We start from the raw sequence: 13,230 nt of genomic DNA, 5'->3' as shown, positions 1-13,230 counted from the left end.
AAACATTATTGGGATAATATTTACAGAAGTCTGATTTTTTTTTTTTTTTTTTTGAGACGGAGTCTCGCTCTGTCGCCCAGGCTGGAGTGCAGTGGCCGGATCTCAGCTCACTGCAAGCTCCGCCTTCCGGGTTTACGCCATTCTCCTGCCTCAGCCTCCCGAGTAGCTGGGACTACAGGCGCCCGCCACCTCGCCCGGCTAGTTTTTTGTATTTTTTAGTAGAGATGGGGTTTCACCGTATTAGCCAGGATGGTCTCGATCTCCTGACCTCGTGATCCGCCCGTCTCGGCCTCCCAAAGTGCTGGGATTACAGGCTTGAGCCACCGCGCCCGGCCAGAAGTCTGATTTTTCTATACAAGATTAAATTATTTGTCTCTTTCACTACTCCTTCTAAACTTATCTACTTTTGCAATATAGATATAACTATCTAAAATAGGCATAGTAGCAAGCCAAATTTAGACAAATATTTGTTTTAGTTTTCAAATATTTAACTTCAGAACAAGATATGTATTTTAAACATCAAATTAATGTGCATATTTATATTTTCCTAAAACTATTGGCAAATTTAGTGTCTTTTACTTTTTAATATAAGCTAATTTTGAGAGAAGCAGACTTAATGCTTGCTATGCTGCAATCAGATATATAAAATTATGTATATAGAAGTCAGCCTTTATTAAGATGTTCATTAAAGCAATTGTCCTCTATTGTTTTCCAGAATAAAATTGTCTTTTTTTTTTTTTTGAGAGAGAGTCTCACTTTGTCACCCAGGCTGAAGTGCAGTAGTGCAGTGGTGTGATCATACCTCACTACAGCCTCGAACTCCTGGGCTCAAGCAATCCTCCTGCCTCAGTCTCCTGAGTAGGTAGGGTCATAGGCACATGCTATCATGCCCAGCTAATTTTTAAATTTTTTTCTGGAGACAGGGTCTCACTTGGTTTCCCAGGCTGGTCTCCAACTCCTGACCTCATGCAATCCTCCCACTTCAGCCTCCCAAGATGGTGGAATTACAGGTGTGAACCACTGTTCCTGGCCAAAATAATATGTCTTAAGTAAACCATCTTGTTTTTATTTTCTATGACATATCAAATTATTGTCTCATCAGTTTACCATAAGAAGATGTTTAGGAGCTTTCAGGCATAGCACCCTTTCTCTTCAAGTGTCTAATGTGTCTGCACATTCTGTTCTACAGAGAAATGGTCAATGCATGGTTTGCTGAGAGAGTTCACACCATCCCTGTGTGCAAGGAAGGTATCAGAGGCCACACGGAATCTTGCTCTTGTCCCTTGCAGCAGAGCCCTCGTGCAGATAACAGTGCCCCTGGAACACCAACGAGGAAAATCTCTGCCTCTGAATTTGACCGGCCTCTTAGACCCATTGTTGTCAAGGATTCTGAGGGAACTGTGAGCTTCCTCTCTGACTCAGAAAAGAAGGAACAGATGCCTCTAACCCCTCCAAGGTTTGATCATGATGAAGGGGACCAGTGCTCAAGACTCTTGGAATTAGTGAAGGATATTTCTAGCCATTTGGATGTCACAGCCTTATGTCACAAAATTTTCTTGCATATCCATGGACTCATCTCTGCTGACCGGTATTCCCTGTTCCTTGTCTGTGAAGACAGCTCCAATGACAAGTTTCTTATCAGCCGCCTCTTTGATGTTGCTGAAGGTTCAACACTGGAAGAAGCTTCAAATAACTGTATCCGCTTAGAATGGAACAAAGGCATTGTGGGACATGTGGCAGCACTTGGTGAGCCCTTGAACATCAAAGATGCATATGAGGTAAACAGGGGACCCTGAGAGCAGGACAGGTGCTGGGGAGGGTACTGTGGCTGGGGCATTGGATAGCAATCATGAATGGTGGGGATATTTGAAACTGAGATGTAATAATTTGCATACTTATTTAAAACTGGAATGTAGGCTAAGAATTTTCCCATTTTTAATTGCCAGAGTTTCTTCTCTGGTGGTTCAGCTGAGGCTATGAGCCTTAAGGAAATCTCATCTTGTTTTTCTCCTTAATGATAATTTAATATAGCTCATCTCATGGTTATATTCTCCCATCTTTTTATCTGATCACAATGCATATCCCCATCTGTTATCCCCACATGAACCTCTTAGAATTTTCCTGAGATTCTAAAATGATAGGTGCAAAAACAACAACAAAAAGAACTCATAGTCTCTTCATTCATTCATCCAATTAATCATATTCATTCAAAGTCCCATTGATACCAAAGTCTGGTTTTCTTTCCTACTATCTTCTCTTTCATTTTTTAAACAGATAAACTTACAGATATCTTCAAAAACGTGAAAATTTTTGCTCTAAAAGTTTTCAATGGAAAGATTTGTTATTTCTTCTTCTTTTGCTATACCTACGCACAAGTCTTTAATTAAGGGCTTAAAGGTTACACTGTAAGATTCTTCAAATTTCCCATTTAAAATAATCCTTTTTATTAATGGAATTTTAGTTTTAAAACCAAATGTCTTAACTGAATGGCACTTTATATGTTTATGAGGTACCTTACAGCATCTTGATAGAACAATTTTTCTAGCTTTCTACTGTGTGGTACACTATAAAGATTCAGTAGTAATTCTGGCTCAATTCATTTAATTCAGAGAGTCATAGCTGTTTTATTGTGTTCCTGGTGCCTTATAGTGCCTGGCACATAGGGCTTACTAAATATTGGTTGAATTAAAATAATAGTACATGCAATAGATAAATAGCATAGAGAGTAGGTCATAACAGATGCCAAGAAAAATGTGATAAGGTTCAGAGAAGCAGGATAGGACATCTAGTGGGAAAGATGGAGGAAGATTTTTTTTTTTTTTTTTTGGAGATGGAGTCTCACTCTGCTACCCAGGCTGGAGTGCGGTGATGCGATCTCGACTCACTACAACCTTTGCCTCCCAGATTCAAGCTATTCTCCTATCTCAGCCTCCCTAGTAGCTGGGATTACAGACACCTGCCACCACGCCCGGCTAATTTTTGTACTTTTAGTAGAGATGGAGTTTCACCATGTTGGCCAGGCTGGTCTCGAACTCCTGACCTCAGGTGATCCTCCCGTCTCAGCCTCCCAAAGTGCTGGGATTACAGGCGTGAGCCACCACGCCCAACCAGAGGAAGATTTCTGTGAGGGAGCAATATCTGATACAGATCCTGGAAAATTTGAATAAATTGAATAAATTGAGATTTGTGCATGGTGAGATCCAGAGGTAAAGAGAAGTTAGAAGAGATAGGAAAGTAGGACCATGTAAGTGTGTAGATAAGAATCTGGACATGAAGGAGCTGTGGGAGCACAGCCAGGAAATTACTGAGATCTTGAATGCCAAGCTGAGGAATATATATTTGGTTTAGAAACATGAGGAGTAACTGAAGATCTTTTGTAAGGGGAATGAGTGTGATTTAAATTGTGCTTTGGAAGGATTAATTTTACAGTAGTCATAAAATGAATTAGAGGGGGAAATGCTACAAGTTGGGAGGATAGAAGATTATCTTAATAGTCTAAGTATGAGGAAGTAAGCACCTTAACAAGGACCCTGACCTTAAAGATCAAAAGGAGGGAATGGATTTCAGATGAAGAAGTATTAGGTTGATGCAAAAGTAATTGCCATTACTTTTAATGGCAAAACCATGATTACTTTTGCACCAACCTAATAGAATCTGCTGAACTTGGCAGCTAATAGGAGATGCAAGTGAAGGGGAAAGAGGAATTGAAGATGACCAGGTTTTGAAGTTCGGTAAATGAATAATGGTACTACTGGCGAGTAATACCGAAGGTCGGGATTTGGGGTGTGATAGTTCATCTAAGTTAAGTCCTGAAATGTTTCTTTAGAATCCATTCTGTATAAGCAATGCATTCAATTTTGATTATCTTGGAAAAATGTAGTAGTCTTCATAGAGTATCTCTGTGACCTCTTTGAGCTCCACAGTAACTTCACACTGTAGCAGATTCCAAGAGGGGTATTAAGGACACAGCTGAAGGATTGCTGCCAAGTTTGCAGAATCCCCTTCCTGTCTTAAGTGACAGCTGGGTATCCACTTTTCAATGGCACTATGGTCCCATGAGTACAGTAGGATCATAAATATTCTCCAGCTTTGTTGAGAAAGCCTTTATTTGTTTTCATGGTCCTAAATGTCTCCAGCCCTGAGAATTCGTCACTTACATGCATTTTATTTAATCTGCCTACCATCTTCAAAGTTTTGACAATATATTTTCTGTTTTGCATTTGATAATGATTTAATTCTTGTGCTATTGTTTAAAATAGCTAGTGTCCTTGATTTGCATGGCTCCTGGGGTGATGCCTCTTAGCCTGTGGATTTCTCATGTTGCTACTTCACCTTTGGTATCCTTGATCTGTATTTATGGTAGCTTGCAGGAGTTATTTCATGTCCCAAGAATTTCATTAGAACTTGTAGAGGTTGATCTGTGATCTAATTTACATTGCGATCTAATTTATATTGGTATTAGCAGTGGAAGTCAGTTGGCTAATGGATAATTTATTACTAAGCACCATCCATAATTTGAATAATTAAAATACTGTGTTTTTTGAAAGTAGTCAGGATATGAAAATATATTCCAATGTTTTCTGAGTCCTAGCTCTTTAAGCATGCATCTGTAAAAATGACACTGTATGGCAGTATTTCTTAAGCTTATTTACCATAGACCACTTTAAAGGATGTAATGCCACCGTGGGAAACCAAGAGAGGTGTCTGTCAAACAGAATAATACTCAGATTGATATTGAGAATTTTTTAAAATGTCTCATAAAGTTAATTATAAGAAATGACCTATATTTAGTTCACTTTTAAAACTTTGTAACAGAAAATGATATTAAGTGACATAAATTTGAAAAATTCTATTGTTTTATTAGTGATAACATATTCATATATTTAAAATACAAGACAACATCCACTACTCAGACCAGTGATTCTCATGTAGACCATAAATACCAATGAAAAGATTAGTTGGTAAATGCTACCCATACATTGATGTTCAGTCACAAATGGTCTCATGCATCAGCCCACCATCGTGCAACTACCCTGAATGTGCTACACCATATATGTATGTATTTATTTAGTTAGTTATTTTAAGCCAGAGTCTCACTGTGTTGTTCAGGTTGGAGTCCTGGATTAGGTGATCCACTCACTTCAACTGCACGAGAAGTGGGCTATGGTCCTGAGTAGGTGGGACTACAGGTGCATGCCACTGCAACCGGCTTGGCACAGCATTTATGAATAACAAGGAGATATTAACACATTTATTAGTAAGATATTCACACTTATACTAAGAAACTATTAATAGTAAGATATATAATCAGAACTACTAAATAAATGTGCTTGGTATTTTCCTTTTATAGGAAAACCAGATAACATCCAGTAACTACACAGGATTGCCCTGAACCCCGTTCCATGTCCCAAGGAAGTCTTAAACCTTCCCATGATTCCTATGCCTTAAGGATTTACATTGTCAAAACATCTCTCCTTCTCCCAAGTAAAACTCAGACTCATGTGCTGTTTCCACTCCAGGACAGACACTCCATGTGAACCATGATTTCTAGAGAGAAAACTTGGAGGGTCTTAGGGAAGGGTCAAATTACCACTTGTGTGGCTTTGACCGTATAGCTATTATTCCTTCCTTCCCCACTTCATCTTTCCCTTTCATTTTTTTTTTTTTTCTCCAAAGAAACAAATTTTCACCTTCTGTCACCATGCAGGACTCACTTTCTACTTCAATTATTTATCAATATATTTTTCTAAAGAAATACAAACTGTTTCAACTGAATTTCAGATGATTATTTCCAGATGAATTTTAGAAGAAAAAGAAAACCCCTAGCAATTGTTGTAATTTAGACAAACCTCCTAATCGAGGTGTAACTGTGCCACTGGAAACACAGTTTGGGAACTGCTGTGTCTATGCTTGTTCAATGTTTCAGGCATTGTCTTAAAAATTCCACTCTGTAGAAGAAAACCAGCCTTATAATTTGTCAAGTCATCTGTGTTGTTTCCTTTTTTAAATTTTCTGTTATTTTTATTTTGGTATAATTTTAAACTCACAGAAAAGTTGCAAGACCAGTATAAGAAACTGCCATATACCCTTTACCCAGATTCTCCAGTTATTTTTTTCCCCCATTTCCTTTATCGTTTCCTCTCTTTCGCTCTATAATGCATATAAGTAATATATGCTTATTATTTCTGAATGATTTAATAAGCTAAAGATATGTTTTTACTAAAGAGTTCAGTGTATATTTTCTAATAAGAATATTCTCTAACCCAGCCATAATAAGATTATCAGAATCAGGAAATTTTATATTGATACAATACTATTATCTAATCTGATACAAGACTATTAGCAGTCCATAGTCAAAATTTCATCAGTTGTCCCATCCCATTAATAAGCTTTAGAGTTATTTTCCCCCAATCCAGGGTATTATTCAGGATCCCATATTGCACATAGTTGTAATGTCTCTTTAGTCTCCTCTCCGTTTGAAACAGTTTCTCAGCATTTCTTTACCTTTTTAAATTTAGACATTGTTGAAGGGTACAGGCCTGTTATTTTGTAGAATGTCTTTCACAAATAGATTCAAGCGAGGCCCTTTTAGCTGGAATACCATATATGTTAATATTGACACCTTAACTAAGCAACAACTAATTAATTCTCCTGTTCTTTGACACTGCAACCCAATTCAACCCAATTCAGTTCTGATTCTTAACTTCATGGAGTTAGCACTGACCCTACATGTTAAGGGCTCAATCCCACAAGTCTGCCCCAACTTTAGACGTCAGCCACAAGTGGGATCCCTAGGCTGCCACACTTCTTCCAGACTGACTACAAATTCAAGGATTCTAGTGACCCCCACTTAGGTTCAGTAATTAGATAGAATGACTCACAGAACTCAAGAAAGCACTACACTTATGACTACAGTTTTATTAAAAAGGTTACATACAACTCAGGAGCAGCCAAATGGAAGAGATACGTAGGGCAAGGTATGGGAGGTGGTGGAGGGTGGGGTGGTGCACAGAGCTTCTATGCCTTCTCCAGAATGCCAGCATGCCAGCACATCAATATGTTCACCACCCTGGAAGCTCCCCTAAACCTCATTGTTCTGAGCTTTTTAATTGAGGGTTTATTATGTAGGTGTGATTGATTATATTACTGGTCATTGGTGAGTGGATTCAATCTCCAGCCGGTCTCCCCTCTCCAGAGGTTGGGAGTGGGACTGGAAGCTCTAAACCTCTAATCACAAGGTTGGGTTTTCTGGTTCCCACCCCTAATCCTGAAGCCTTCTAGGGCTCACCTCATTAGTGTGAATTCAGGTATGGTTGAAAAGGGCTTGTTGCAAATATAGGATTACACTAGTATCACTCAAGAAATTCCATGGCCTTTAGGAGGTCTGTGTCAGGAACTGGGAACAAAGATCAGAAACATGTTTAATTATACCACACACCTTCTTAATGTATCTTATAAGGAGGCATATTTATGTGATGTAAGTGTTGATGATGTTAAATTTGATAACTTTTTAAAAGTGATATCCACCAGGTTTCTCCAGTAGTTTTTCCCATTGTAATTAATAAGTATCATACGGGCAGATGCTTTGAGACTGTGTAAATACTCTGTTCATCAACAACCTACTGACTAGTTTTAGCATCCACTGATTTTCCAACTCCATCATACCTCTTATATTTGTTAGCTGAAATTCTAATGTAAGGGAGAGTTTTGCCTTCTCCTTCATTCATGCATTCACATCATTATGGTCATGGTTTAATATTTTATTTAGTCAATTATATTTTTATTATCTTTATGCTGATGCTCAAATTATAACAAATTTGCTGAGTCCTGTGTCTTTTTGTTATGTCCTCATTACTTTTGGGGCATTTTTTTCACTTTCTGGCTAATGAGAATGTTTGAGGCTTATCTTACACTTTCCCTGCCCTAGCCCTAGAATCATTCTTTTTTCCCAAGAAGCCCTGGTTTCTTTTAGTGAGGGGAATGGTATTAAGAACCCAAGATTAAGGCACTAGATGCATTCATTTCTGCTGGTATATTAGCAGACAGAGCTAGGAAAATAACATATAAATACACATACACATCTATATTGTATTTATTTATCTATCTATTTATTATAGTAAAAACAATTGAATTCATACTGATACTTCCAATTTCATCCAATAACTAAAGATGCATTATTTTTCTTCTTTTTTCTTCTGTTGGGTGTTTTGTTCTCCAAAAATGAAAGACTAGGCTTCCTTATTCTATATATATATATATATATATATATATATATATACTCATGTGTTCAAGCCAGGTTTCTAGCTCTTTCTAGATTTTAGTATCTTTCTCTTTAGACTACAGAATTTCCTTTCGCACTTCTTATAGTACACACAGTGCTGACAAATACTGTCAGTTTTAGTTTATATGAAAATGCCTTTATTTTTCCTATATTCTTGAAGGATATTTTCACTGGATAGATGAACCACTATCAGTTGATAGTAGTTTTCTTTCAATATTTTGAAAAAGAGTTTTCTCATTTTTTCCTTGTCTTCATTTTTCTCAGGAGAGGTCAGCCATCCTTTGTATCATTTTCAACTTATATGTTTCACGCTACATATCATTTTCACACCATGTGTGTAAGCTTAAGGTTTTCATCAATTTGGGAAATTTTTCTCTATAAATCTTTAAATATTTTTCAGCTTCATTATCTTTGGGACCCCAAATTGTGTGTGTGTGTGTGTTTGTGTGTGTGTATACACACACACTTGATAGTATCCTAAAAGACACTGAAACTTTGTTAATGTTTTATGGTTTGTTTTCTTTTTCCTTTCAACCCTTCTGTTGATCAACTTTCTGTTGATCTGTCTTCAGGATCACTGACTCTTCAGCTGTTTTCAGTGGGCTGTTAAATGTATTAATGAACTTGGTGTTTTATACACTATACTTTTCAGTTCTAGAATTTTCATTTGACTATTTTAATAGTTTTTTCTTTCCTTGAAGAGATTCCCATCTCTGCAAATAAGTTACTACTGTATTTTTCTTTAAATCCCTGCATTAATTTTTAATAGCTGCTTTAACATCCTTATCTGTGAAGTCCAACATGTGAATCATCTTGGGGTCATTTTTTATTGACTACTTTTTCTCTTTACTATGGGTTTCATTTTCCTGTTTTCTTTACATATGTGGTGATTTTGTATTGTCTGCTGGTCATAGTCTGTTTCACTACATTTGGATTATATCCTCTTCCTTTAAAAAAGGGATGAGATTTGTTCGGGCAGGCAGTAAAATTACTGGCAGATTATTTTGATCCTGTCAGGCTTGGTCTTATTATTTGTTAGAGTGGATCTATCCTAGTTTTGAATTTAGTCTTAGGGAATACCCACAACTATATGGTATAGTCCTTACTCCTAAGGAGTGGTCTTTCCCTGTCTCAATGCCTGAGCTGCTGAATGAATTCTCTACTCTGGCTGGACTGGAACTCCATTGTCTCCAAACACTTCACTAATTGGTGTCACATTCAGTTTTTAGCCTTCAGCAGGTAATTTTTGCTAGTCCTTTAGGGTTTTTGCCCTATACCTGCCCAAAGTGACTAGAAACTCAGTATCTTTTGGTCACCGCTTCCAAACCATCTTCCTTCCAACCCCCCAGCACAGCCCCTGTGCTTTACACTTTCCAACCACTTCAGAAGTTTGGAGCTCATTCAGTTCTGTTTCAAAGTGTTGCTCTCATTGGGTAGCACCTGCCTTCTCTAAAGCAGGAAAATGCCCTCAGGCAGAAAGCCAGAATGTTGAATGGCAATGACGTGTGTTATCTTTCTCTTTGCTCTGCCCATGGCTTTGTTGTCTTGTATTTTGTCTAGTCTTATAGTTGTCTTCAGCAGGAAGGAATTCTGGTACCTGATACTTTGTTATGGCAAGTGGACATCCAAGGCTTGTGTTCTTTCATACCGTCATGTTCTTATAAACAAATGGTGAAGGGAATAATCACAATGATTGTAGTGTTCCATTTTTTTCTTTGGTGTTTACCGAACCTAGAGGGGTTAGAATTCCTTTACGTATATTGTCTTTGCACTGAGTACATTATTATTAAAGGAAAACTCCTTGAGATGTCAGGAGTTTGGAACTTCACCTCAAATGAAATTTGAAGGATGTATTTATTCCCACTCATTTCACTGGAGAGTGAAATTCAGAACTGCTGTTGATTTTAAACTAACAGTAGACACAAAAAGATGTGAAAGTCCTACTAATTTTAATCTGTCAAAATCTACTGCTTTGATTAGGTGGTTGGGTTAAATCTGCTTTATAAATTGTCTCATAATTCAAATGTTTATTAACAAAGTAAAACTGAGGATGTATTTTTATTCATGTTTTACTTATTGGTTTGTAAAACAATTCACTATATGTCAATAATTTTTCACTTCTTTAATTCATCAACATCATTATCTTGTCTGCTTTCTTTAGACAATATCTAAAGATAAAATAAGGATTTTATTAGGAAGATTTGGCTAAGGATTTTCTCTGCATCTCAATTCATATAACTCTGAGCATGTTTGCAGAAAAAGCAAAAATGTAGCAGTGTTTATAATATAAAATATTTATGCTGATTTTTCACCATTTTATAGCTTTTCTTTTGAAATTATCTTTAAGCTAACTTGGGCCCTCTCAGGAGAAAATTGGCCTCATTTCTGACCCCAATTGATGGAATCTAGTGTAATCACTTACTTCATTCATGGCTTTACTGTGACTAATTTATTTTTTATTTTCAAAAAAAGAAATGACCTTCAAAGCTCATCAAAAGATGAGCTTTTCCAGTGTGGATATTCCATATTCTCTGAAGGGAATTCCAACTGCGTAGTTTTTGGAGCAGTGATGCTATTATTAGATTGAGCATGTAACTCCCCAAGGCTATCGCTTTGAAGGGAACAGCACTCATTCAGATGTTTATGTCCTGGAATGCTTGTTTCCATTCCACTCTTACCTCATGTTAGTTATAGCTATTGATTTTCTCTACTTTGGTTTTCCCTTTACTGACAAGATTTGCTTTAAACTATATGGTAAGGTAAAAATGATATCATTTGATAACTGTGGTATTATTTGTTAATTAATTCCTTCATTGATTTAACACATGCTTTTGATTAAGTTCCTGTGCTAGGAATACAGAAATGAACAAAAAAAAAGAAAAAGAAAAAACCCTCATAGAGTTTACAGCCTAATTTTAGATCTTCCCAATCTAAATGTAATGGACAATTAAACCTTACCTTTATTTCTTTAATTCATACTTAGAAATTTAACACCTCAAAAGCCCTTTATGATTATTGGATGTGTATAATGTGCCTTGTAAAAAGGGAAATTCAAAAGATTAAATGATTGTTTACAATCTGACTCAATCAGATTGTGTGTGTGTGTGTGTATATATATATATATATATATGTATAAGGAAGTACGGAATACTGAGGAACTGTAAACAGCCCTTACAAGGGAAGTAAAATCATTTATTGAAAAGGTTGTTCTGGAGGCACAATAGAATCAGGTTGTGAGATGATACTACAGAGGTGGAGAGATGCCACTTTTTCCTGAATTTAAGTACAGCTATCTAAAGTGGTTCATATTTTGAATTTTCTTTATTTCTGAACATTTGTTCGAGTCTGTGTTTTTTTCTCTTAAACACTAGCTGCTTATAAAAAAGCTCAGCAACTTAAATGTATCTTTGTCAAATATAATATGTACTTACATGATGATGCCTTTCACAACAATAAAATTGTTACTCGGAGTAACAAGGTAAGTCCAAGGTTAGATTTCTCTAATCTAATAAATCAAAAAAATCAAATTAATCTTTGAACAGGTCAGTCATTAAATTGAATTTCTTTTTCCATACTAGGATCCTCGGTTCAATGCAGAAGTTGACCAAATTACAGGCTACAAGACACAAAGCATTCTCTGTATGCCAATTAAGAATCATAGGGAAGAGGTAAGCCAATTTTCCATTTTATAAAAGGTCATTGGAAATATTTTTCTTTTTGAAAAATATTTTGTATTTACTTTGCATATATATGAAATAATGCTTTAGTGACAAATTATCTATAAAGTTCTTAAATGTTCTGCTTGATATTTTTAAATTTAGATTTTTAGTTATAGGGCCTAATTCTGATTATTACTTTACTATGGCCATTTACTTAGAAATAAATTTTATGCATGTCATATTCTACCTCCCCTCTTCCTGAAGGCCTTATTCTATCTTAAGATGTGTAATTATGGCTGTGATTAGAATCAATTCATTGCATATTATGTTTTAGGAGTATGAGTAACATTCATAAATGATCATCCAACTACAGTGGTCATTAACTGATTTCATTCAAATTGAGATTTTGAAAAAAATGGAAATCATAGCTAATTCTAATTATGTAAATTTCAATTTGAAATTTTAACAGGCAAATGAAAATATGTTAGTTTATATTTCACCTAACTAGAAGATTTGGATTCTATTATCATTGAGTTCCTTCTTCATTTTACACTTATTTGGAAAAAAAGAGTTAATAAATTATCAGTTAAACTGAATATTTCAATTGAGCATTCTCAATCCTGACTGTATTACAACCAACTGGAGAAGTCTAAAAGATTACCAATTGTATTTTTTTATTATTATTATACTTTTAGTTCTAGGGTACATGTGCATAACGTGCAGGCTTGTTACATATGTATACTTGTGCCATGTTGGTGTGCTGCACCCGTCAACTCGTCAGCACCCATCAACTCATCATTTACATCAGGTATAACTCCCAATGCAATCCGTCCCCCCTCCCCCATCCCCGTGATAGGCCCCGGTGTGTGATGTTCCCCTTCCCGAGTCCAAGCGATCTCATTGCTCAGTTCCCACCTATGAGCGAGAACATGCGGTGTTTGATTTTCTGTTCTTGCGATAGTTTGCTGAGAATGACGGTTTCCAGCTGCATCCATGTCCCTACAAAGGACTCAAACTCATCCTTTTTTATGGCTGCATAGTATTCCATGGTGTATATGTGCCACATTTTCTTAATCCAGTCTGTCACTGATGGATATTTGTGTTGATTCCAAATCTTTGCTATTGTGAATAGTGCCGCAATAAACATACGTGTGCATGTGTCTTTATAGCAGCATGATTTATAATCCTTTGGGTATATACCCAGTAATGGGTTGGCTGGGTCATATGGTACTTCTAGTTCTAGATCCTTGAGGAATCGCCACACTGTTTTCCATAATGGTTGAACTAGTT

The 13,230-nt window shown here is 36.4% G+C and overlaps 1 protein-coding gene across 5 annotated transcripts in view; it reads left to right on the top strand.

Moving 5' to 3' along the window:
• The window catches only part of PDE5A (phosphodiesterase 5A), a 138,473-nt gene that overhangs the window by 21,126 nt on the left and 104,117 nt on the right, over positions 1 to 13,230 (top strand). For all 5 annotated transcript variants that reach the window (XM_033215131.1, XM_033215129.1, XM_033215133.1 and 2 more), the window contains exons 2-3: positions 1,190 to 1,778; positions 11,860 to 11,949. In XM_033215131.1, the coding sequence (XP_033071022.1) occupies positions 1,190 to 1,778; positions 11,860 to 11,949 (679 nt within the window). The remainder of the gene's footprint in view (positions 1 to 1,189; positions 1,779 to 11,859; positions 11,950 to 13,230) is intronic.

Source organism: Trachypithecus francoisi, unplaced genomic scaffold, assembly GCF_009764315.1.
Source record: "Trachypithecus francoisi isolate TF-2019V2 unplaced genomic scaffold, Tfra_2.0 Lachesis_group1, whole genome shotgun sequence".
Taxonomy (NCBI): Eukaryota; Metazoa; Chordata; class Mammalia; order Primates; family Cercopithecidae; genus Trachypithecus; species Trachypithecus francoisi.
This window is presented reverse-complemented; position numbering and strand designations above follow the sequence as displayed.